Source organism: Euprymna scolopes, chromosome 13 (genome assembly GCF_053919585.1).
Source record: "Euprymna scolopes isolate OS-2025 chromosome 13, ASM5391958v1, whole genome shotgun sequence".
Lineage (NCBI taxonomy): Eukaryota > Metazoa > Mollusca > Cephalopoda > Sepiida > Sepiolidae > Euprymna > Euprymna scolopes.
The window spans coordinates 76,639,675-76,666,961 of NC_136494.1; the positions used below are offsets into that span (position 1 = coordinate 76,639,675).

The 27,287-nt window shown below is 30.1% G+C and overlaps 1 protein-coding gene and 1 pseudogene across 1 annotated transcript in view; both read left to right on the forward strand.

The window, feature by feature from the left end:
- The first annotated feature begins 604 nt into the window (after window positions 1-604).
- Window positions 605-27,287, forward strand: part of LOC145292078 (uncharacterized) — a 241,017-nt gene continuing 214,334 nt past the window's right edge. Inside the window, exons 1-2 of the mRNA XM_080138136.1 lie at window positions 605-823; window positions 8,796-8,929. Of these exons, the coding sequence (XP_079994262.1) occupies window positions 734-823; window positions 8,796-8,929 (224 nt within the window). The 5' untranslated portion in view covers window positions 605-733. The remainder of the gene's footprint in view (window positions 824-8,795; window positions 8,930-27,287) is intronic.
- On the forward strand, window positions 10,327-10,558 carry LOC145292552 (U2 spliceosomal RNA; annotated as a pseudogene).

A 27,287-nucleotide genomic window follows, 5' to 3' on the forward strand; every position in this document is an offset into this window, starting at 1 on the left:
AAACTACTTGTTTTTCGTCTAATTTTAATTGTTTGCCAATACTACACTATAACAAGGCAGTTTGGTACGCGAGTGCACATTTAATAGCCATCGTTTACACTCGCGTGTAGCGTAAACGAAGGCTAGGCTGTGAAACGGAAAAGAGTCCCAGAGTTCAGAGGTTAATACCATGCAAAAGAAATTAAACAAAACTTTTTAGCCAATAAACACACATAATTAGGTGGCCAGAAAGTGGGTGCTCATTTTAAGTTAAATTTACATGGAAAAGTGATCACCCACTTTTCGAAAGAGTAATTTCTTTATACCATGACAAGTATTTTTCTGCGACGGAAATGGTTTGCAGATTCGTTTTTAGCACACTGAAATCTACAAAAAAAATATTTTCTTGTATACGAACGTCGAACGTGAGACCGGCCTTAAAGTAAAATAATACCCACATCTTTCTCTGCCCAGAATTCCTGTTTTTTTTTTGTTTTTTTTTTTAAGCTGGCGCTAGATTTTTCCCATATTATAAACCGACATTTTATTTAACTTTGGGAGGGGGCGGTAAATAAAATGGATATCATTTAGATGAGATTCAACTACAAAATAACTGAAAATTCAATAGAAGGGAGATAACTTTACGTCATTCATGTTAGGAGACGGAAGCCCTATGTCACCGGCGGTACGTCCATGGCGGGATATTGAAATAATTTAAGATCTCAACAAACAAAAAATTCAAACTCGTTTCCCCATGAAGACACTGCGAATTAATGAGAGACAGGTGACTGTAGCTTGCCATCAGCAACGCTGGTTGTATGTTTATTCTGGAATAGAAAGACAGGTATTATTTATTTCCAAGATATTCTCTAGCTTTCATCACTTAAAATTTGTTTTTCAAGCAGGGGAGATAACTCTAAACACTATATTATTTTTCGAAAGTTTTTTTTTAAGTTTATTTTACCTCATCAAAATAATTGTTAGAATTTGCTAAAAAAAAAAAAAAAAAAAAAAAAATTGGTACTCATGCAGAGAGCGACCCGTGCTGAAATAATAACGTTATTATTTAAAAAGCCATTCTTAACATGGGGAAGAAGGGTATTTTGTAACTCTTGTACTTTTACCTAACAATTTAATAAATAGTAAAGTAAGACTTCAATGTAAATTGAAAATACTATTTGAAAAAGATATGGCGTGGTACAATAAGTGCATAAGCACCAAAAAAATAATTATGATAGCAAAAAAATAAAAAAATAAATAAATAAATAAATGAATATAAATAAATAAACTAACTTCATTCGCGATAATTTCTATCTTCTTCATGATCGGAATTGACGTCTGTATTTAAAACGTTCATTCTAAATATTATATTTTACTTTTTCAATCATTTATTAACAAAGTAGTAGCGATTGGATTAGCCAGCATTGCCTGGTTATCAAATGTGTTTAATAAAAATAACGGCGCTTCTACAGAATTGGGACGAGATTTTCGGAAATCGTGAAACTGAATTCCACATGAAAACAATGTATTCCTCGTATTTTTAAGATGAAAAAAAAAAAATTACGAATCGGTTGAAACCATTGTTTTTAGTTTTTTTTTTTTTTAAATCTGAAAACTCCCATTTATCGACTACAAAATCTTGTGCCACTAGTGTAGAAGTACTAAATTAACTTCATTGATTTAAACGCAGTCAGTACGAATGCTTTCATATCCTATGAATGACATGTTAATTAAGTTTAAATAACAGGTTTTTTGTTTCAAATAATCAGCCAGGTTTAAAACCCTGCTTTTAAATTATAAGTAAAGGTACTTGTGCAGTTTATGGATTGTGTTGTTGTTGTTATTATTATTGTATCTTTTTGGTACTTGTACAGTTTAATCAAGACATTAAAAAAATGAAAATATCGAAAAAAGTTTATATTGTACGTATCCGTTATGGAATAAAGTTATCCGAAAAAACAATTCACGGCCGACGTGTGCGAGTGCTACCCCCCTAGCGAAATACTCGTCGGCTCCGATGTTGAACGTTGTTGTTCGATTGAGGGAGAATTCATTATTTTTACAAGGAAAAAATTCTTGCATGTGTGAACTAGTTTTTTTTTTTTTTTTTTTTATATATTTATTTTGACTTGAAATTTACGCATGAGTTTTGTTATGATTTTATCTGTTTGTATTGGGGGGGGGCGGAGTTTATGTAATTATTAACAGGAAAATTGGTGAAAGTCAAAATGGAATCCCCGTCGTTGCAGCTGCGCCAAATTTTTGTTTTGTTTTGCTTTCATTTTGTTTGTTTACCTTCCCCCCCCGCCCCAAGTAAAATCAGGTATCGTAAAACTTTAATTAAACTTGAAAATACTATTTAAAAATAGCGCGGATACTTTCACCTAACAATTTAATAAGAACATGTAACTGTAACATAAGTGTATAAGCAACAAATTTTTGTCTTGCTTTCATTTTGTTTGTTTGTTAAATCCGCCCCCCCCCAAGTAACTTGAAAGTTTTATTTGGTGCTTCTACACTTTATTGCCGAAATTGGAGACGCCATTTTATTTCACACACCATTATTTTAAACTATGGCCGAAGTATGAAATAAATAACAAAAAAATTAAACTTCCGGAAAGAACTATGGAAAAAAGTGAATAAATTACTGAAAACGGGAAATGAAAACAAAAACATTTACTGTATAAAAATTTATCAAAATATAATTGTAAAAACATTTATTGAAATGTTTCCGTAAGAAAATATAATTTTAATATAATATTGTAATGAAAGCAACATTGGATTTTTATGAAATAGTTTTTTTTTTTTTTCGAACAAATAAATAATTTTAAACATGTTATTGAATTAAAGCAAGTTTGAAGCGTTAACAACAAATTAATCAATAACAATAATTTACGGAGGTGTTCGAGTGTGCTGAAAACGAATATCACATTTAAATTTAGCGCAGACGAGTAGTTTTCTGGATATTAAGACCTTTATTATCAAATGTAACCCATATTGTTTTTACTGGAGGCCATGTTTTTCCCAACTGAAAACTACTAATGTGCATGCGTGTTACAAAACATTCCCTTTTCTTCATGTTAAGAATGGTGAACGCTACTGATATTTATTAAGAAATACAGTAGGGGGAAAAATGTCTTAATATCTAGAAAACTGCTTGCCTGTGCCAAATTTAAATGTGATATACGTTTTCAGCAGACATGAGAACCTTTAAAAGTCGTCAATTTAAAGGTGAGATGTTATCGTGGAAAGAGAGTAGAGAAATAATCCTGGTAGGCATTAAAAATGTTGCTGCTTCTACAGAATTGGGACGAGATTTTGTAGTCGATAAATTGAGTTTTCAGATAAAAAACAATAGTTTCAACTGATTTTTTTTTTTTTTGTCAATTCTAATAAATTACAATTGTAGCTTCCAAATTATGCAGTAAAAATAACCTGAATATTACTGAATTATTTAACAAAACAACTTTAATTGTGTTAGCAGGTGAAAAATTTCCGCCATCTTGTTTGAATCAAAATAGAAAATTACCTCCTTTTTGAACTCTCCTGTGTCTTACGATCGTTTTAATCAAATTTATTTTCTTTAAATAATGTTCTACTTTATCAATTTTCGTAATTAAAAATACGAGGAATATGTAGATAACATTGTTTTCATGTGAAATTCAGTTTTATGATTTCTGAAATTTTGTCTCAGTAGTGTAGAAGCACCAAAATGTTTTTTTTTTAATGTAAAATATGAGGAGTCATTTTGAGTTAATATTTATTTTAAGAAGCTAACCACGAGAAATACATGATTAAAATATGCAAAACATTTCAACATGTTTTAATGCCCACATAGACTTTTTTTCTTGCAATCAACTCAATTCTAGATTTGATGACATTATTCTTATTTTTTATGTGGATTTGAAAATCTTAACTCCTTGTTCTAAGGGAGGTAATTCTATTTGACTAAAAAAGTTGAAAAAAAATCTTTTCTTACAATTGCTAGAATGTTTTAAGAAAAATTACAACATTGTCACATTTTACATTTCTTTTATTAATGTTGTAAAACTTTATATTAAATGAAACAGTTGAAAAAAATCATTTTTTTTTTCTTACAATTTTTTATAAAACAGAGTTACATCCCTTAGAACAATGAGTTAAACTTCCGAATTGCTAGCATTGCTATCTATTTGTCATGTCAAAATTAGTAACGTATTACTACATCACTAGCGGGACCTGTGGAAATTCCACAGGGGACTCATTCGTAATATATTGATGTTGGCATTCTGTAGATGTTCAGTGTAAATAGATGCTCTGATATCATTGTAGCTGTTTTTTTTTTTTTTTTAACAGCAAAAGTATTTATCTAAGCTAGCATAAATGCCCGGCATAGTCCGCTCATAAAGTACGCTTAAATAAGATATCTTAATTTTTGCAGATTTTGTATATATTATTACAGAGTTAATGTTTGATCGATTTTTTTATATATTATAAAGTTGCGATTACAAAAATAAAAAAATATATATTCATATGACTTGGGCGCATTAGTTTGAATCGAAACTGAAATAAAAATTTATGAAAAAATATATACATATATAGTAAGTTATAAAATATATATGGTGATTAAGCTACACTGAATATACCGCGTTTCATCCACTCTAGGACTCTTCAGGCTTATGCGCGAATTTGTGGCTGTTTGTTGTTTTTATATACGCATCTTCTATTGAGATTTTAGTTAGCCAATCAGCTTTCTAGTATCCATCGTGCCCTTCCTATCAGCCAATGAGCATGCACTTATCAGACAAAGGCCTATTTGACCTCTGGTTGACCTGTTCCTTTGTGTGTGCTCTATTTAGCCTGGATATCTAGTTTCTTGATCTGTTTTAAATCTAGGTTAGGGTTTTTTTTTTTTTTTTTATATAAAAACTAAAATGAAAAATTTGTTTGATTTGGCGATGGGTGCCAGGGATTCTGCAGAGGCATCAGATCTTCTGGGATTATTCATTCTATATACCCTCACAAGCATGTTTGATACTACGGATATTGGCCTATATAAAGATAACGGACTAGCTATAATAAAAAACTCCAACAAAGTTAAGGGAGATAACTTTAAGAAAATCATACACAAGGAAATGAAAAAATTAGGTCTAAAAGCAGACGTATCAGCTAACATAAAAATAATAAACTTCCTGGACGTCACGTTAAATTTAGATAAAAACACATATGAACCATACTTAAAAGATAATGCTACTCCAATATACGTAAACCCTAAGTCCAATCACCCACCATCAATTATAAAACAGATTCCTAACTCGATCGTAAGTAGACTCAGTAATAACTCAAGCATTGAAAATGCATTTAATAGGTCAACCAATATCTATGAAACAGCCTTAAAAAATAGTGGATACAAAAATATTGATATCAAATATAAGTAACAAAACACCAATAACTATAATAAAATTAAAAATAGAAGAAAAAGAACTATAATTTGGTATACGGCCCCATACAATCAAATGTCAAAAACAAAACTTGGCAAGAAATTTCTAGATCTTATTGAAAAACAGTTTCCCGCAACCAACCCCTTACACAAAAGTTTTGATAAAAATACCTTACAGTTGTTGCGAAAATTTAGAGATGATAATTAAAGCACATAACAAAATATTAAATAAAAACAATGTAAACAACAACAAAATAAACAATAAAAAAAGTAGACACCATAACAAAAATAAAACTAACACTAGCAGAAATAATAATAATAATAATAATAATAATAATAAACCAACCCTGGACAAGAACAACCATACTAGAAATAAAAATACTAATAACGAACAAGATAAATGCAACTGTAGACACCGCACACTTTGCCCACTTCAAAATAAATGTCTAAACAAAAGCGTAGTTTACCAGGCCACAATATTTGTGAGAGAAAACACGAATAACAAGAAATATTACGTAGGTATAACTTCCTTAGATTTCAAAACTAGATATTATGATCACAAAAGTACATTCAATAATAAAAAACACTGTATGAAAACAACACTAGCAAATAAATACTTGGAACTCAAGGAAAGCGGACATTCGCTGGTAGTCGAATGAAAATAATAAGACAAGCTACCACGTGTAGGGATCTAGATGACCCATGTAGATTATGCCTTCATAAAAAATTTGCTATCCTGTACTTTAAAGAACCCCAACATCTATTAAACTGTAGAAGGGAAATAGCAAACAACTGTGTTCACAAGGTAAAATTTACTCTAGGATAGCGATACAAAATAGCTTTAAAACTAACAAAAACAATAGAAAATAAACAAATAAATAAATTAAATAAACATCAATATACATAAACGATCAAACATATATGTATGTATATTTATGTATGTACATATATATATATTTATATATAAACTAACAATAAGAAAAAAATTAAAAAAAAACCCTAACCTAGATTTAAAACAAACAGATCAAGAAACTAGATATCCAGGCTAAATAGAGCACACAGAAAGGAACGGGTCAACCAGAGGTCAAATAGGCCTTTGTCCAATAAGTGCATGCTCATTGGCTGATAGGAAGGGCGCGGTGGATACTAGAAAGCTGATTGGCTAACTAAAATCTCAATAGAAGATGCGTATATAAAAACGACAAACAACCACAAAATTCGCGCATAAGCCTGAAGAGTCCTAGAGTGGATGAAACGCGGAATATTCAGTGTGGCTTAATCGCCATATATATTTTATAACTTACTAACTAGCTCTACCTATGCATTGAGCACTTTTGAAGTAAATACTTAAAGTTTTACACATAAATTTATACTTTCGTATACTAATTTTATGTGAGTAAATTAAGTAGTTAAACTTGAGTTCCTTCAGATATAATTGAAACTGAAACCAAAACTTATGAAGAATTCTCGATAAAATTATATATGAAAAGAAATAAAAGTACATAATTAAACAACTCAGATGTAAGTATGACAAAGAAAATAATACACGCTATCGTATTAATATATAGATTACATATGTTTTCATGATTCATTCATCCGCCATTATTGGGGGGGGGTAACAAAATAAACTGCATTTACCCCCCTTTATTCTTTTTATTATTTAAGTAGAACTTTTAATTACTTCAAAAACTATTTTTATTAATGATTAATTTTCTACATAATAAGTTTTCATAATTTTTAGATATGTTACTAATTTCAACATGACGAGTATATACTATTGGTTTTAATTTAAATTTAGTATTTCGATTTTAGTTCTGATACTGAAGAAATCCATTAAATTTTGGGGGGATTAAATTGTTAGCCGAAAGTACAGAAATATATAAGTTAAAAATAAAAAGACCTGATGTTGACAATGATTTTCTAAAAATAATTTTCAGGTGTCTTAAATAAGTTTCCAGACTTTTTTCATATGGGCACTTTTTTTGATGGCACAAACAAGAAACTCTATTCCCCCTCTAAGAAATCTCCTCTGGCTACAATGCACTTGTTGTGCCATTCCAACAACTTCTAGAAGGTCCCATGAAAGTCCTCTTCTGCGAGCATGCCAATGACCCTTGTCACAGTCTTTTTTCATCTCTTCAATTGTCTCAAATAACAGCCTCCAATGTTTTCCTTGAACTTAAGGAATAATCAAGTCACAAGGAGCAAGGTCTGAACAATAGGGAGGGTAAGAAACTGTCTTAGTGCTCATCTAGGTTAAATAGTCTGATCTTCTCTGAGCACCCTTAGGACAAACTTCACGCAAATCTTCCGCATCTTCAGTTCCTTGCAAATAATTGTATGTACAATTCATGCACTGACACTGCACTTATTGTCTTTATAGACACACAAAAATCATTATCTATGAACTTTTTTATTTAGCCAATCAACTCTGGTGTTCTGACTTCCTTATTTATCCCACACCTTTCACCATCTTTCACAGACTCCGTGCCTTCCTTGAATGTCTTATGCCACTCAAAAACCGATACTTGATTTATGATGGTCCAAAAGCAATCTGAAGCATTCCATACATTTCTGTAACATTTTTTCCAAGTTTAAAACAGAAATTTGCATATCGTACTTCTAAAGTGTCCTCACGTCCAGATTGCGTTTTTGAAATTCACCAGCTGTGATAATCAGACTTTATAGGGTGTCTTCCAATTCTTAGTGTAACTGTTTATATGAACCTGAAATCATTAAAATTGGTCAGTCATCTCATAAAATGCATACGGCATTTTCAAGAGTCTACAACAACTTAAATGCATGTACAAAAACATCTGGAAACTTATTTAAGGCGTTTCATGTATGCGTGTGTGTATATATATATATATATATATATATATATATATATATATATATATATATATATATATATATAGGAGCAAACAGTTAATAAACACTTTGCAAAAGAGTTAAAAACATATTTAATCTGAAAAGGAAACACTTGATAAGTGGATAGTCCTTAATCCGCGGAGTTTTGAAGAAATACTTTCCTTCTCATCAGAGGGTAGGAACTAGTAAAATGCGGGATCGGATCTTGCATAAAAACGTATTTGAAACAACAAGTAAGTCAAAGATCTTACTTGATAACAAAAAAGTGAAGCAGAGGGAATATGGTGAAGAAAAAGGTGATTACACGTGAATGGATAGTCTGGTGAAAGATAAATAATCCAATGACGTTAAAATCCAAAATTATAACTTCAAGAAAGTTTGAATTTCCATTTGCACAAGTAAAATCCAAATTATTTTATTTTATATATATATATATATATATATATATATATATATATATATATATATATATGGTTTACTGATCTGTTTTGCCTTTCTGTTTTTCTTTTTGTTTCTTTTGTACCAGCACATATTCTCATTTAAAGATGCAATAGTTGATTTTTGTTTGGATGAAGGAGAAGAATCTTGCTGGCTGTTATGGGCTGTTAGCCAGGGAGGACGTGTGTATCGAATAACTGAAAAAGACTTTAACAGTAAAAAGTGAGTTCTTTTAGTTTATTTTTTTATTGTTAGTAGTTTCTCCATGGCCTTGTGAAGCTGTTGTTTACATTCTTGTTTGAATATAAATTTTATGAAAAACTAGACCACCCGTGACCCGTTGGGTCAGTACGTTATATTAGCTATGGAATTCATGTATGAGCGTGACACTTGTGGCATAAAGAAAATAGTTTTTTTTACATAACAGAAGCATTTCTATGAAAGTATATTAAAATGAAAAAAGAATATAGATAGATTTCTATGAGTCGTTCTGTTTATTATAATTATTTTTTTTTAAATTACAGTTACTGAATTATAAGTGGTTGGTCATACTTATAGGTAAATATGCACTGAACAGGTATCATAATCCTTATTATAGTTAAATTCAAATTTTGATATATCATCTTTTAAATGAAATTGTTAGTTGAAAGTACAGAATAATAAAAAAAACACTCTCCACATGTTAATAATGGCTTTTTAAATAGAAAATGAAAATAAAATGTAACTTTTTCATTTAATTTAAGCAAACATTCAGTACCCATTGTGTAAAATATTTAATTTGTATGTTAATAATAAGGTCAATAAAATTAAGACAATTCTTTTCTATTTACATTTTTTGTACAATTAATTTTTTTTAAAGAAAACTTTTGTTATCCTTTTGCTTAATTGAGACTTCTTATCAGGTTCTAACTCTCTTATATCCAGATTAATTATATTAATCAATTTATTTTATTGAATATGTATCGCTGAAAAGCACGGGTGCTTAAGCACTTATTGTACAGAAAATAAATATTGTATTCATATGCTAATATAAGGTCACTAAAACTAAGACAATACTTTTCTATTTACAACATTTTTTGTACTATTTGAGTGTTTTAAAAAAACTTTTATGTTTTCCTTTCGCTTAACTATCCAGTTTTACATCGCTCCCTTTTTCTCTCTCTCACACATACACGTAACTGTTTCTCGCGTACGTAACGAAAACAGAGGGAGTAGGAGTGTTGAAATCTATGAGAGTGAAAGTGAGAGGTGTTTTCTTTCACCGCCGCTGTTTCTATTAATAATGAGTGTTGTTTTTTAAAAGGGAGAAGTTTTTTTTGAAACTGCGACAGACTTTACGAAGTTGAATGTTTTTAGCCGTTAAAAAAAAAAAAAAAACTATTTGATCAAATCAAATGAAATTGTTTGTATTAAAAGCGATATAAAAATTCCGGAATTGGAATAACGGATTGAAGACGTTGCTATTTACGCATGCGCAACCGGATGTTGAAAACCGGAAATCTGATTGCAAACATACAAGATCCATAGACTTTTAGTATTATATAGATTGATAGAATAAGAATCTAGGAATTTAGGCTTATTTTTAAGTCATATGACAAGGGAGATAACTGCGTTACAAATTTAATTCTTGGCCTTTTGGTCAAGATCAAAGTGTAGTATCTGTTCTTCAGATGCTGCACTTCTATTTCTTGTTCTCTTTCGGTGGAGGAGAAATCCTTCACGACTGAGACAATTTTTATTTTTGTACCTTTTCTCCACGTTAAAAAACGACCCTGGTGTCTAACTCTGTCCCGTGGGGAGGCATAGTAAATAGGTACACTTAGAGAAAGTAAATATATCTGCGCAATTTTTAAATCGTATTTCCAAGTTTAATTAAAGTTTTATGATATGTTTTTTTATTCAATTGTAAGGTTAAAAATATATATATATATATATATACATATACATATATGTGTATATAATTTAAAAAATAGGGAATTTTTTTTTTTTTTACCCATCTATTAATTAGATAGTTAAATGTTGTAATTTATGATAGTTTAAAGGAGTATGTAAATTTTACTGAACTGAATCAAATACATTGAATGAAAAGTTGGTATGTATTTCAGAGAAAAAAAACCCCAAGAAACTGGTGTGGGTTCAGTTGGGAGTGTTTATACAGATATTTTGGTGATTCTTCAAATTAACCCCTATACATGATGCTTGTAAAATAAAGAAAATAGCACAAAAAACTTAATTATGTAATTGTGAATTTAAGAAAAGGCAATGGTGCATCTTTGTTTTTAAAGCGAAAATCGAAATATTGAATTTCAATTAAAATCAATGGCATCTACTTATTTGTCATGTCGAATTAGAAACATATCCAAAAATTGTGAAAAACAATAAAATAGAAAATGAATTATTAATGAAAAAAGACTTTCAAACAATTACTTCAGGGTTGCCAGATTGACATTTAAAAATTTTATTTGACTGTTTTTAAATTTGGTTTTACATAAAATTTTTGTATAGAATTCTAAATTCTGGAATAATTGCTTTTTTTTTTTTTTTTTTTGACAACGCATAATAGCTTTAAAAAAAAAAGAATCTTATTTGTCTACAAATTTATCAACAATTATTTGAATATAACATTTTTAAATATTCTTAAAAATTCTCTGATATGCTTTAAAATTTATGAAAACGGTAGAATGTATTATTAATGTTCCTTAACACAAATAATTTGATCTAAAAAAAAAAATGTAATTTCTTTCAAAAACATTAAAAAAAAAAATGATTCCAACTTCATCGGAAACATAAATGCTTGGGAGTTGACATTTTTAATATAGCTGTTTTTATTTTATCATTCAAACACTACAGTGTTTGAATATAGGGGATGCCTTTTTCTCTTCCCTGCAACCTCTCTCCCACAGAAGAGACGTTGCAAGCCTGTCTTTGTTTTATCGCTATTTCCATGGTAGGTGCTCGTCTGAGCTCCAATCCCTCGTCCTCCCTCTCCAATCTTTCACGAGAAACATCCGTCTGGCTGAAACTACTGTCAATAATTTTCCCCACTCTTTATCTGTGCCTAAATCCAAACGTAGATTCCATGTGCAAAGCTTCTTTCTTAGAACTGCACGCCAGTGGAACTCTCTGCCGCTTTCCTGTTTCCCACCTGACTACAACTTCAAGTCCAACATAAACAAACTCCTGACAAACCGCCCCCTTAAGTAAGACACTCTATCAAAACCCCCAATACTAATGATTATTACAATACTATCTCATTGATTACTATACACGCAATAACCCTTATCCCTGAGTGGCCTTCGGGCCTTGATGAGTGGTGACCCCCATGTAAAAAAAAAAAAAGTGTTAGTTTTACTCATTAAGCACTGCTTTAAAGCTTCACAGCTGACTCATTTTGCAACCAAATTTCAAACAATACTTTATGTATCTTCTGGGATGGTTGGGCGTGGGCCAAGCATCCTCACCCTGTAAAAACAACTCCTCACTACAAAAACATCTACAAAATGTTGTAGATGGCCTATGCCCCTCCAGGGCTATGGATGGAATGGAACTCTGAGTTACCTCCCTTATGTTTACGTTCAATGTCCAAAACAAATCTAGCAGACGTAATAGTCGCATCTTATGAAAATGTGTTTTATGCAATAAGCAGTAATATTTAACTAATTTTGACATGAGAGTTAAGTAGATAGCTTTGTTTTTAGTTGAAAGTGACGTAAAGGTAAGTAGATAAAAATGTTTTTAATGTAATTGAATTTGGATTTATGCTCTAATAATGAAGAAGCACATTACACAAATTATTGAAATTCAAATGGAATAAACTTTTATTGGTAGAAAATGTCAGCGGCCTTTTTCGGCCTTAATAAGGTCAATGGACAGGGTACATAACTCAAACTTAATTCACGCAAGTTGGCAGTTTACAAAGCAATTCCCCTTCCGAATTACGAACTAGTGAGGATGGAGGGCAGCATGCAGTGTTGCCCAGTCATAAAATCCACTTACACCATTTGCCTATACATGGAGTATTATTGTCATATTTGGGCTGGTGCATCTGCGAATAGTCTCTCTGTCCTAGACAGTGGTCAAAAGAGATTTTAAGTTTGAGGGGCGACACACAGCTGTAAATATTGCTACAGCATATGAGGATGTAGTGACTAAATTTGGAATTCGTGGCAAAGTGAGGAAAGTGGTTGCAGACAATGCTTCGCCTATGGTGAGAGCATTTGATATATGTCTACCAGGATTATATGGAAATGAAGTGAAAAATGAAAGTATCAACGAAAATGGAGACATAGATAACATTGATATTTTGGAAGAAGAACTTGATATTTTGGAAGAAGAACTTGATCTGAATGAAGTCCTTTTTTACACGTATATTAATGTAGGAGCTTTGAACTACAAGATTTTCTTTGATTTGGACATAAAATAATAACAAAATTCAAACTTTGAAAAAATCGACTATTTTCATGTGCGCGGACCTGTGAGATTTTGAGGGTTGTAGTCGTATTTTCCCCATATGCATTTGCAATGTTTCCTTTTTATTAGAAAACTATTTATGTTATTCTTAGTTATTTTTGCCTTATTGCCTTTGATTTGGACATAAAATAAAAACAAAATTCAAACTTTGAAAAAATCGACTATTTTCATGTACGCGGACCTGTGAGATTTTGAGCGTTTTAGTCGTATTTTCCCCATATGCATTTGCAATGTTTCCTTTCTATTAGAAAGCTATTTATGTTATTCTTAGTTATTTTTGCCTTATTGCCTTTGATTTGGACATAAAATAAAAACAAAATTCAAACTTTGAAAAAATCGACTATTTTCATGTACGCGGACCTGTGAGATTTTGAGGGTTGTAGTCGTATTTTCCCCATATGCATTTGCAATGTTTCCTTTTTATTAGAAAGCTATTTATGTTATTCTTAGTTATTTTTGCCTTATTGTCTTTGATTTGGACATAAAATAATAACAAAATTCATAGTTTAAAAACTCGTCAATTTTCATGTACGCGGACCTGTGAGATTTTTAGTGTTTTAGTCGTATTTTTCCCATATGCATTTGCAATGTTTCCTTTCTATTAGAAGGCTTTTTATGTTATTCTTAGTTATTTTTGGCTGATTTTCTTTGATTTGGACATAAAATAATAACAAAATTCAAACTTTGAAAAATCGACTATTTTCATGTACGCGGACCTGTGAGATTTTGAGGGTTTTAGTCGTATTTTTCCCATATGCATTTGAAATGTTTCCTTTCTATTAGAAGGCTTTTTATGTTATTCTTAGTTATTTTTGGCTGATTTTCTTTGATTTGGACATAAAATAATAACAAAATTCAAACTTTGAAAAATCGACTATTTTCATGTACGCAGACCTGTGAGATTTTAAGGGTTTTAGTCATATTCTCCCCATATGCATTTGCAATGTTTCCTTTCTATTAGAAGGCTTTTTATGTTATTCTTAGTTATTTTTGGCTGATTTTCTTTGATTTGGACATAAAATAATAACAAAACTCAAACTTTGAAAAATCGACTATTTTCATGTACGCGGACCTGTGAGATTTTGAGGGTTTTAGTCGTATTTTTCCCATATGCATTTGCAATGTTTCCTTTCTATTAGAAGGCTTTTTATGTTATTCTTAGTTATTTTTGGCTGATTGTCTTTGATTTGGACATAAAATAATAACAAAATTCAAACTTTGAAAAATCGACTATTTTCATGTACGCGGACCTGTGAGATTTTTAGGGTTGTAGTCATATTTTCCCCATATGCATTTGCAATGTTTCCTTTCTATTAGAATGCTTTTTATGTTATTCTTAGTTATTTTTGGCTGATTTTCTTTGATTTGGACATAAAATAATAACAAAATTCAAACTTTGAAAAAATCGACTATTTTCATGTACGCGGACCTGTGAGATTTTAGGGTTTGAGTCGTATTTTCCCCATGTGCATTTGCAATGTTTCCTTTCTATTAGAAAGGCTTTTTATGTTATTCTTAGTTATTTTTGGCTGATTTTCTATGATTTGGACATAAAATAATAACAAAATTCAAACTTTTAAAAAATCGACTATTTTCATGTACGCGGACCTGTGAGATTTTAAGGGTTTTAGTCATATTCTCCCCATATGCATTTGCAATGTTTCCTTTCTATTAGAAGGCTTTTTATGTTATTCTTAGTTATTTTTGGCTGATTTTCTTTGATTTGGACATAAAATAATAACAAAATTCAAACTTTGAAAAATCGACTATTTTCATGTACGCGGACCTGTGAGATTTTGAGGGTTTTAGTCGTATTTTTCCCATATGCATTTGCAATGTTTCCTTTCTATTAGAAGGCTTTTTATGTTATTCTTAGTTATTTTTGGCTGATTGTCTTTGATTTGGACATAAAATAATAACAAAATTCAAACTTTGAAAAATCGACTATTTTCATGAACGCGGACCTGTGAGATTTTTAGGGTTGTAGTCATATTTTCCCCATATGCATTTGCAATGTTTCCTTTCTATTAGAAGGCTTTTTATGTTATTCTTAGTTATTTTTGGCTGATTTTCTTTGATTTGGACATAAAATAATAACAAAATTCAAACTTTGAAAAATCGACTATTTTCATGTACACGGACCTGTGAGATTTAAAGGGTTTTAGTCATATTCTCCCCATATGCATTTGCAATGTTTCCTTTCTATTAGAAGGCTTTTTATGTTATTCTTAGTTATTTTTGGCTGATTTTCTTTGATTTGGACATAAAATAATAACAAAATTCAAACTTTGAAAAATCGACTATTTTCATGTACGCGGACCTGTGAGATTTTAAGGGTTTTAGTGATATTCTCCCCATATGCATTTGCAATGTTTCCTTTCTATTAGAAGGCTTTTTATGTTATTCTTAGTTATTTTTGGCTGATTTTCTTTGATTTGGACATAAAATAATAACAAAATTCAAACTTTGAAAAATCGACTATTTTCATGTACGCGGACCTGTGAGATTTTAAGGGTTTTAGTGATATTCTCCCCATATGCATTTGCAATGTTTCCTTTCTATTAGAAGGCTTTTTATGTTATTCTTAGTTATTTTTGGCTGATTTTCTTTGATTTGGACATAAAATAATAACAAAATTCAAACTTTGAAAAATCGACTATTTTCATGTACGCGGACCTGTGAGATTTTAAGGGTTTTAGTGATATTCTCCCCATATGCATTTGCAATGTTTCCTTTCTATTAGAATGTTTTTTATGTTATTCTTAGTTATTTTTGGCTGATTTTCTTTGATTTGGACATAAAATAATAACAAAATTCAAACTTCGAAAAATCGACTATTTTCATGTACGCGGACCTGTGAGATTTTAAGGGTTTTAGTGATATTCTCCCCATATGCATTTGCAATGTTTCCTTTGTATTAGAAGGCTTTTTATGTTATTCTTAGTTATTTTTGGCTGATTTTCTTTGATTTGGACATAAAATAATAACAAAATTCAAACTTTGAAAAATCGACTATTTTCATGTACGCGGACCTGTGAGATTTTAAGGGTTTTAGTCATATTCTCCCCATATGCATTTGCAATGTTTCCTTTCTATTAGAATGCTTTTTATGTTATTCTTAGTTATTTTTGGCTGATTTTCTTTGATTTGGACATAAAATAATAACAAAATTAAAATTTTGCCAAAAATCGACTATTTTCATGTACGCGGATCTGTGAGATTTTAAGGGTTTTAGTCGTATTTTTCCCATATGCATTTGCAATGTTTCCTTTCTATTAGAAGGCTTTTTATGTTATTCTTAGTTATTTTTGGCTGATTTTCTTTGATTTGGACATAAAATAATAACAAAATTCAAACTTTGAAAAAATCGACTATTTTCATGTACGCGGACCTGTGAGATTTTAGGGTTTGAGTCGTATTTTCCCCATGTGCATTTGCAATGTTTCCTTTCTATTAGAATGTTTTTTATGTTATTCTTAGTTATTTTTGGCTGATTTTCTATGATTTGGACATAAAATAATAACAAAATTCAAACTTTTAAAAAATCGACTATTTTCATGTACGCGGACCTGTGAGATTTTAAGGGTTTTAGTGATATTCTCCCCATATGCATTTGCAATGTTTCATTTCTATTAGAAGGCTTTTTATGTTATTCTTAGTTATTTTTGGCTGATTTTCTTTGATTTGGACATAAAATAATAACAAAATTCAAACTTTGAAAAATCGACTATTTTCATGTACGCGGACCTGTGAGATTTTAAGGGTTTTAGTGATATTCTCCCCATATGCATTTGCAATGTTTCCTTTCTATTAGAATGTTTTTTTTGTTATTCTTAGTTATTTTTGGCTGATTTTCTTTGATTTGGACATAAAATAATAACAAAATTCAAACTTTGAAAAATCGACTATTTTCATGTACGCGGACCTGTGAGATTTTAAGGGTTTTAGTGATATTCTCCCCATATGCATTTGCAATGTTTCCTTTCTATAAGAATGTTTTTTATGTTATTCTTAGTTATTTTTGGCTGATTTTCTTTGATTTGGACATAAAATAATAACAAAATTCAAACTTTGAAAAATCGACTATTTTCATGTACGCGGACCTGTGAGATTTTGAGGGTTTTAGTCGTATTTTTCCCATATGCATTTGCAATGTTTCCTTTCTATTAGAAGGCTTTTTATGTTATTCTTAGTTATTTTTGGCTGATTTTCTTTGATTTGGACATAAAATAATAACAAAATTCAAACTTTGAAAAATCGACTATTTTCATGTACGCGGACCTGTGAGATTTTAAGGGTTTTAGTGATATTCTCCCCATATGCATTTGCAATGTTTCCTTTCTATTAGAAGGCTTTTTATGTTATTCTTAGTTATTTTTGGCTGATTTTCTTTGATTTGTACATAAAATAATAACAAAATTCAAACTTTGAAAAATCGACTATTTTCATGTACACGGACCTGTGAGATTTAAAGGGTTTTAGTCATATTCTCCCCATATGCATTTGCAATGTTTCCTTTCTATTAGAAGGCTTTTTATGTTATTCTTAGTTATTTTTGGCTGATTTTCTTTGATTTGGACATAAAATATTAACAAAATTCAAACTTTGAAAAATCGACTATTTTCATGTACGCGGACCTGTGATATTTTTAGGGTCGTAGTCATATTTTCCCCATATGCATTTGCAATGTTTCCTTTCTATTAGAAGGCTTTTTATGTTATTCTTAGTTATTTTTGGCTGATTTTCTTTGATTTGGACATAAAATAATAACAAAATTCAAACTTTGAAAAATCGACTATTTTCATGTACACGGACCTGTGAGATTTAAAGGGTTTTAGTCATATTCTCCCCATATGCATTTGCAATGTTTCCTTTCTATTAGAAGGCTTTTTATGTTATTCTTAGTTATTTTTGGCTGATTTTCTTTGATTTGGACATAAAATAATAACAAAATTCAAACTTTGAAAAATCGACTATTTTCATGTACGCGGACCTGTGAGATTTTAAGGGTTTTAATGATATTCTCCCCATATGCATTTGCAATGTTTCATTTCTATTAGAAGGCTTTTTATGTTATTCTTAGTTATTTTTGTCTGATTTTCTTTGATTTGGACATAAAATAATAACAAAATTCAAACTTTGAAAAATCGACTATTTTCATGTACGCGGACCTGTGAGATTTTTAGGGTTGTAGTCATATTTTCCCCATATGCATTTGCAATGTTTCCTTTCTATTAGAATGCTTTTTATGTTATTCTTAGTTATTTTTGGCTGATTTTCTTTGATTTGGACATAAAATAATAACAAAATTCAAACTTTGAAAAATCGACTATTTTCATGTACACGGACCTGTGAGATTTAAAGGGTTTTAGTCATATTCTCCCCATATGCATTTGCAATGTTTCCTTTCTATTAGAAGGCTTTTTATGTTATTCTTAGTTATTTTTGTCTGATTTTCTTTGATTTGGACATAAAATAATAACAAAATTCAAACTTTGAAAAATCGACTATTTTCATGTACGCGGACCTGTGAGATTTTAAGGGTTTTAGTGATATTCTCCCCATATGCATTTGCAATGTTTCCTTTCTATTAGAAGGCTTTTTATGTTATTCTTAGTTATTTTTGGCTGATTTTCTTTGATTTGGACATAAAATAATAACAAAATTCCAACTTTTAGAAAATCGACTATTTTCATGTACGCGGACCTGTGAGATTTTGAGGGTTTTAGTGATATTCTCCCCATATGCATTTGCAATGTTTCGTTTCTATTAGAAGGCTTTGTATGTTATTCTTTGTTATTTTTGGCTGATTTTCTTTGATTTGGACATAAAATAATAACAAAATTCAAACTTTGAAAAATCGACTATTTTCATGTACGCGGACCTGTGAGATTTTAAGGGTTTTAGTGATATTCTCCCCATATGCATTTGCAATGTTTCCTTTCTATTAGAATGTTTTTATGTTATTCTTAGTTATTTTTGGCTGATTTTCTTTGATTTGGACATAAAATAATAACAAAATTCAAACTTTGAAAAATCGACTATTTTCATGTACGCGGACCTGTGAGATTTTAAGGGTTTTAGTGATATTCTCCCCATATGCATTTGCAATGTTTCCTTTCTATTAGAAGGCTTTTTATGTTATTCTTAGTTATTTTTGGCTGATTTTCTTTGATTTGGACATAAAATAATAACAAAATTCAAACTTTGAAAAATCGACTATTTTCATGTACGCGGACCTGTGAGATTTTAAGGGTTTTAGTCATATTCTCCCCATATGCATTTGCAATGTTTCCTTTGTATTAGAAGGCTTTTTATGTTATTCTTAGTTATTTTTGGCTGATTTTCTTTGATTTGGACATAAAATAATAACAAAATTCAAACTTTGAAAAATCGACTATTTTCATGTACGCGGACCTGTGATATTTGTAGGGTCGTAGTCATATTTTCCCCATATGCATTTGCAATGTTTCCTTTCTATTAGAAGGCTTTTTATGTTATTCTTAGTTATTTTTGGCTGATTTTCTTTGATTTGGACATAAAATAATAACAAAATTCAAACTTTGAAAAATCGACTATTTTCATGTACGCGGACCTGTGAGATTTTAAGGGTTTTAGTCATATTCTCCCCATATGCATTTGCAATGTTTCCTTTCTATTAGAAGGCTTTTTATGTTATTCTTAGTTATTTTTGGCTGATTTTCTTTGATTTGGACATAAAATATTAACAAAATTCAAACTTTGAAAAATCGACTATTTTCATGTACGCGGACCTGTGATATTTTTAGGGTCGTAGTCATATTTTCCCCATATGCATTTGCAATGTTTCCTTTCTATTAGAAGGCTTTTTATGTTATTCTTAGTTATTTTTGGCTGATTTTCTTTGATTTGGACATAAAATAATAACAAAATTACACTTTGAAAAATCGACTATTTTCATGTACACGGACCTGTGAGATTTAAAGGGTTTTAGTCATATTCTCCCCATATGCATTTGCAATGTTTCCTTTCTATTAGAAGGCTTTTTATGTTATTCTTAGTTATTTTTGGCTGATTTTCTTTGATTTGGACATAAAATAATAACAAAATTCAAACTTTGAAAAATCGACTATTTTCATGTACGCGGACCTGTGAGATTTTAAGGGTTTTAGTGATATTCTCCCCATATGCATTTGCAATGTTTCATTTCTATTAGAAGGCTTTTTATGTTATTCTTAGTTATTTTTGGCTGATTTTCTTTGATTTGGACATAAAATAATAACAAAATTCAAACTTTGAAAAATCGACTATTTTCATGTACGCGGACCTGTGAGATTTTTAGGGTTGTAGTCATATTTTCCCCATATGCATTTGCAATGTTTCCTTTCTATTAGAATGCTTTTTATGTTATTCTTAGTTATTTTTGGCTGATTTTCTTTGATTTGGACATAAAATAATAACAAAATTCAAACTTTGAAAAATCGACTATTTTCATGTACACGGACCTGTGAGATTTAAAGGGTTTTAGTCATATTCTCCCCATATGCATTTGCAATGTTTCCTTTCTATTAGAAGGCTTTTTATGTTATTCTTAGTTATTTTTGTCTGATTTTCTTTGATTTGGACATAAAATAATAACAAAATTCAAACTTTGAAAAATCGACTATTTTCATGTACGCGGACCTGTGAGATTTTAAGGGTTTTAGTGATATTCTCCCCATATGCATTTGCAATGTTTCCTTTCTATTAGAAGGCTTTTTATGTTATTCTTAGTTATTTTTGGCTGATTTTCTTTGATTTGGACATAAAATAATAACAAAATTCAAACTTTGAAAAATCGACTATTTTCATGTACGCGGACCTGTGAGATTTTAAGGGTTTTAGTGATATTCTCCCCATATGCATTTGCAAGGTTTCCTTTCTATTAGAAGGCTTTTTATGTTATTCTTAGTTATTTTTGGCTGATTTTCTTTGATTTGGACATAAAATATTAACAAAATTCAAACTTTGAAAAATCGACTATTTTCATGTACGCGGACCTGTGAGATTTTAAGGGTTTTAGTGATATTCTCCCCATATGCATTTGCAATGTTTCCTTTCTATTAGAAGGCTTTTTATGTTATTCTTAGTTATTTTTGGCTGATTTTCTTTGATTTGGACATAAAATAATAACAAAATTCAAACTTTGAAAAATCGACTATTTTCATGTACGCGGACCTGTGAGATTTTGAGGGTTTTAGTCGTATTTTTCCCATATGCATTTGCAATGTTTCATTTCTATTAGAAGGCTTTTTATGTTATTCTTAGTTATTTTTGGCTGATTTTCTTTGATTTGGACATAAAATAATAACAAAATTCAAACTTTGAAAAATCGACTATTTTCATGTACGCGGACCTGTGAGATTTTAAGGGTTTTAGTGATATTCTCCCCATATGCATTTGCAATGTTTCCTTTCTATTAGAAGGCTTTTTATGTTATTCTTAGTTATTTTTGGCTGATTTTCTTTGATTTGGACATAAAATAATAACAAAATTCAAACTTTGAAAAATCGACTATTTTCATGTACGCGGACCTGTGAGATTTTAAGGGTTTTAGGCGTATTTTTCCCATATGCATTTGCAATGTTTCCTTTCTATTAGAATGCTTTTGGTGTTATTCTTAGTTATTTTTGGCTGATTTTCTTTGATTTGGACATAAAATAATAACAAAATTCCAACTTTTAGAAAATCGACTATTTTCATGTACGCGGACCTGTGAGATTTTGAGGGTTTTAGTGATATTCTCCCCATATGCATTTGCAATGTTTCGTTTCTATTAGAAGGCTTTGTATGTTATTCTTTGTTATTTTTGGCTGATTTTCTTTGATTTGGACATAAAATAATAACAAAATTAAAACTTTGAAAAATCGACTATTTTCATGTACGCGGACCTGTGAGATTTTAAGGGTTTTAGTGATATTCTCCCCATATGCATTTGCAATGTTTCCTTTCTATTAGAATGTTTTTATGTTATTCTTAGTTATTTTTGGCTGATTTTCTTTGATTTGGACATAAAATAATAACAAAATTCAAACTTTGAAAAATCGACTATTTTCATGTACGCGGACCTGTTAGATTTTAAGGGTTTTAGTGATATTCTCCCCATATGCATTTGCAATGTTTCCTTTCTATTAGAAGGCTTTTTATGTTATTCTTAGTTATTTTTGGCTGATTTTCTTTGATTTGGACATAAAATATTAACAAAATTCAAACTTTGAAAAATCGACTATTTTCATGTACGCGGACCTGTGAGATTTTAAGGGTTTTAGTGATATTCTCCCCATATGCATTTGCAATGTTTCCTTTCTATTAGAAGGCTTTTTATGTTATTCTTAGTTATTTTTGGCTGATTTTCTTTGATTTGGACATAAAATAATAACAAAATTCAAACTTTGAAAAATCGACTATTTTCATGTACGCGGACCTGTGAGATTTTGAGGGTTTTAGTCGTATTTTTCCCATATGCATTTGCAATGTTTCCTTTCTATTAGAAGGCTTTTTATGTTATTCTTAGTTATTTTTGGCTGATTTTCTTTGATTTGGACATAAAATAATAACAAAATTCAAACTTTGAAAAATCGACTATTTTCATGTACGCGGACCTGTGAGATTTTGAGGGTTTTAGTGATATTCTCCCCATATGCATTTGCAATGTTCCCTTTCTATAAGAATGTTTTTTGTGTTATTCTTAGTTATTTTTGGCTGATTTTCTTTGATTTGGACATAAAATAATAACAAAATTCAAACTTTGAAAAATCGACTATTTTCATGTACGCGGACCTGTGAGATTTTAAGGGTTTTAGTGATATTCTCCCCATATGCATTTGCAATGTTTCCTTTCTATTAAAAGGCTTTTTATGTTATTCTTAGTTATTTTTGGCTGATTTTCTTTGATTTGGACATAAAATAATAACAAAATTCAAACTTTGAAAAATCGACTATTTTCATGTACGCGGACCTGTGAGATTTTGAGGGTTGTAGTCGTATTTTTCCCATATGCATTTGCAATGTTTCCTTTCTATTAGAAGGCTTTTTATGTTATTCTTAGTTATTTTTGTCTGATTTTCTTTGATTTGGACATAAAATAATAACAAAATTCAAACTTTGAAAAATCGACTATTTTCATGTACGCTGACCTGTGAGATTTTGAGGGTTTAAGTCGTATTTTTCCCATATGCATTTGCAATGTTTCCTTTCTATTAGAAGGCTTTTTATGTTATTCTTAGTTATTTTTGTCTGATTTTCTTTGATTTGGACATAAAATAATAACAAAATTCAAACTTTGAAAAATCGACTATTTTCATGTACGCGGACCTGTGAGATTTTAAGGGTTTTAGTGATATTCTCCCCATATGCATTTGCAATGTTTCCTTTCTATTAGAAGGCTTTTTATGTTATTCTTAGTTATTTTTGGCTGATTTTCTTTGATTTGGACATAAAATAATAACAAAATTCAAACTTTGAAAAATCGACTATTTTCATGTACACGGACCTGTGAGATTTAAAGGGTTTTAGTCATATTCTCTCCATATGCATTTGCAATGTTTCCTTTCTATTAGAAGGCTTTTTATGTTATTCTTAGTTATTTTTGGCTGATTTTCTTTGATTTGGACATAAAATAATAACAAAATTAAAACTTTGAAAAATCGACTATTTTCATGTACGCGGACCTGTGAGATTGTAAGGGTTTTAGTGATATTCTCCCCATATGCATTTGCAATGTTTCATTTCTATTAGAAGGCTTTTTATGTTATTCTTAGTTATTGTTGGCTGATTTTCTTTGATTTGGACATAAAATAATAACAAAATTCAAACTTTGAAAAATCGACTATTTTCATGTACGCGGACCTGTGAGATTTTAAGGGTTTATGTCATATTCTCCTCATATGCATTTGCAATGTTTCATTTCTATTAGAAGGCTTGTAATGTTATTCTTAGTTATTTTTGGCTGATTTTCTTTGATTTGGACATAAAATAATAACAAAATTCAAACTTTGAAAAATCGACTATTTTCATGTACGCGGACCTGTGAGATTTTGAGGGTTTTAGTGATATTCTCCCCATATGCATTTGCAATGTTTCGTTTCTATTAGAAGGCTTTGTATGTTATTCTTTGTTATTTTTGGCTGATTTTCTTTGATTTGGACATAAAATAATAACAAAATTCAAACTTTGAAAAATCGACTATTTTCATGTACGCGGACCTGTGAGATTTTAAGGGTTTTAGTGATATTCTCCCCATATGCATTTGCAATGTTTCCTTTCTATTAGAATGTTTTTATGTTATTCTTAGTTATTTTTGGCTGATTTTCTTTGATTTGGACATAAAATAATAACAAAATTCAAACTTTGAAAAATCGACTATTTTCATGTTCGCGGACCTGTTAGATTTTAAGGGTTTTAGTGATATTCTCCCCATATGCATTTGCAATGTTTCCTTTCTATTAGAAGGCTTTTTATGTTATTCTTAGTTATTTTTGGCTGATTTTCTTTGATGTGGACATAAAATATTAACAAAATTCAAACTTTGAAAAATCGACTATTTTCATGTACGCGGACCTGTTAGATTTTAAGGGTTTTAGTGATATTCTCCCCATATGCATTTGCAATGTTTCCTTTCTATTAGAAGGCTTTTTATGTTATTCTTAGTTATTTTTGGCTGATTTTCTTTGATTTGGACATAAAATAATAACAAAATTAAAACTTTGAAAAATCGACTATTTTCATGTACGCGGACCTGTGAGATGTTGAGGGTTTTAGTCGTATTTTTCCCATATGCATTTGCAATGTTTCCTTTCTATTAGAAGGCTTTTTATGTTATTCTTAGTTATTTTTGTCTGATTTTCTTTGATTTGGACATAAAATAATAACAAAATTCAAACTTTGAAAAATCGACTATTTTCATGTACGCTGACCTGTGAGATTTTGAGGGTTTTAGTCGTATTTTTCCCATATGCATTTGCAATGTTTCGTTTCTATTAGAAGGCTTTTTATGTTATTCTTAGTTATTTTTGGCTGATTTTCTTTGATTTGGACATAAAATAATAACAAAATTAAAACTTTGAAAAATCGACTATTTTCATGTACGCGGACCTGTGAGATTTTAAGGGTTTTAGTGATATTCTCCCCATATGCATTTGCAATGTTTCCTTTCTATTAGAAGGCTTTTTATGTTATTCTTAGTTATTTTTGGCTGATTTTCTTTGATTTGGACATAAAATAATAACAAAATTCAAACTTTGAAAAATCGACTATTTTCATGTACACGGACCTGTGAGATTTTAAGGGTTTTAGTCATATTCTCCCCATATGCATTTGCAATGTTTCCTTTCTATTAGAAGGCTTTTTATGTTATTCTTAGTTATTTTTGGCTGATTTTCTTTGATTTGGACATAAAATAATAACAAAATTAAAACTTTGAAAAATCGACTATTTTCATGTACGCGGACCTGTGAGATTTTAAGGGTTTTAGTGATATTCTCCCCATATGCATTTGCAATGTTTCATTTCTATTAGAAGGCTTTTTATGTTATTCTTAGTTATTTTTGGCTGATTTTCTTTGATTTGGACATAAAATAATAACAAAATTCAAACTTTGAAAAATCGACTATTTTCATGTACGCGGACCTGTGAGATTTTGAGGGTTTTAGTCGTATTTTTCCCATATGCATTTGCAATGTTTCCTTTCTATTAGAAGGCTTTTTATGTTATTCTTAGTTATTTTTGGCTGATTTTCTTTGATTTGGACATAAAATAATAACAAAATTCAAACTTTGAAAAATCGACTATTTTCATGTACGCGGACCTGTGAGATTGTAAGGGTTTTAGTGATATTCTCCCCATATGCATTTGCAATGTTTCATTTCTATTAGAAGGCTTTTTATGTTATTCTTAGTTATTTTTGGCTGATTTTCTTTGATTTGGACATAAAATAATAACAAAATTCAAACTTTGAAAAATCGACTATTTTCATGTACGCGGACCTGTGAGATTTTAAGGGTTTTAGTCACATTCTCCTCATATGCATTTGCAATGTTTCATTTCTATTAGAAGGCTTTTAATGTTATTCTTAGTTATTTTTGGCTGATTTTCTTTGATTTGGACATAAAATAATAACAAAATTCAAACTTTGAAAAATCGACTATTTTCATGTACGCGGATCTGTGAGAGGTTAAGGGTTTTAGTGATATTCTCCCCATATGCATTTGCAATGTTTCCTTTCTATTAGAAGGCTTTTTATGTTATTCTTAGTTATTTTTGGCTGATTTTCTTTGATTTGGACATAAAATAATAACAAAATTCAAACTTTGAAAAATCGACTATTTTCATGTACGCGGACCTGTGAGATTTTAAGGGTTTTAGTGATATTCTCCCCATATGCATTTGCAATGTTTCCTTTCTATAAGAATGTTTTTTATGTTATTCTTAGTTATTTTTGGCTGATTTTCTTTGATTTGGACATAAAATAATAACAAAATTCAAACTTTGAAAAATCGACTATTTTCATGTACGCGGACCTGTGAGATTTTAAGGGTTTTAGTCGTATTTTTCCCATATGCATTTGCAATGTGTCCTTTCTATTAGAAGGCTTTTTATGTTATTCTTAGTTATTTTTGGCTGATTTTCTTTGATTTGGACATAACATAATAACAAAATTCAAACTTTGAAAAATCGACTATTTTCATGTACGCGGACCTGTGAGATTTTAAGGGTTTTAGTGATATTCTCCCCATATGCATTTGCAATGTTTCCTTTCTATTAGAATGTTTTTTATGTTATTCTTAGTTATTTTTGGCTGATTTTCTTTGATTTGGACATAAAATAATAACAAAATTCAAACTTTGAAAAATCGACTATTTTCATGTACGCGGATCTGTGAGAGGTTAAGGGTTTTAGTGATATTCTCCCCATATGCATTTGCAATGTTTCCTTTCTATTAGAAGGCTTTTTATGTTATTCTTAGTTATTTTTGGCTGATTTTCTTTGATTTGGACATAAAATAATAACAAAATTCAAACTTTGAAAAATCGACTATTTTCATGTACGCGGACCTGTGAGATTTTAAGGGTTTTAGTGATATTCTCCCGATATG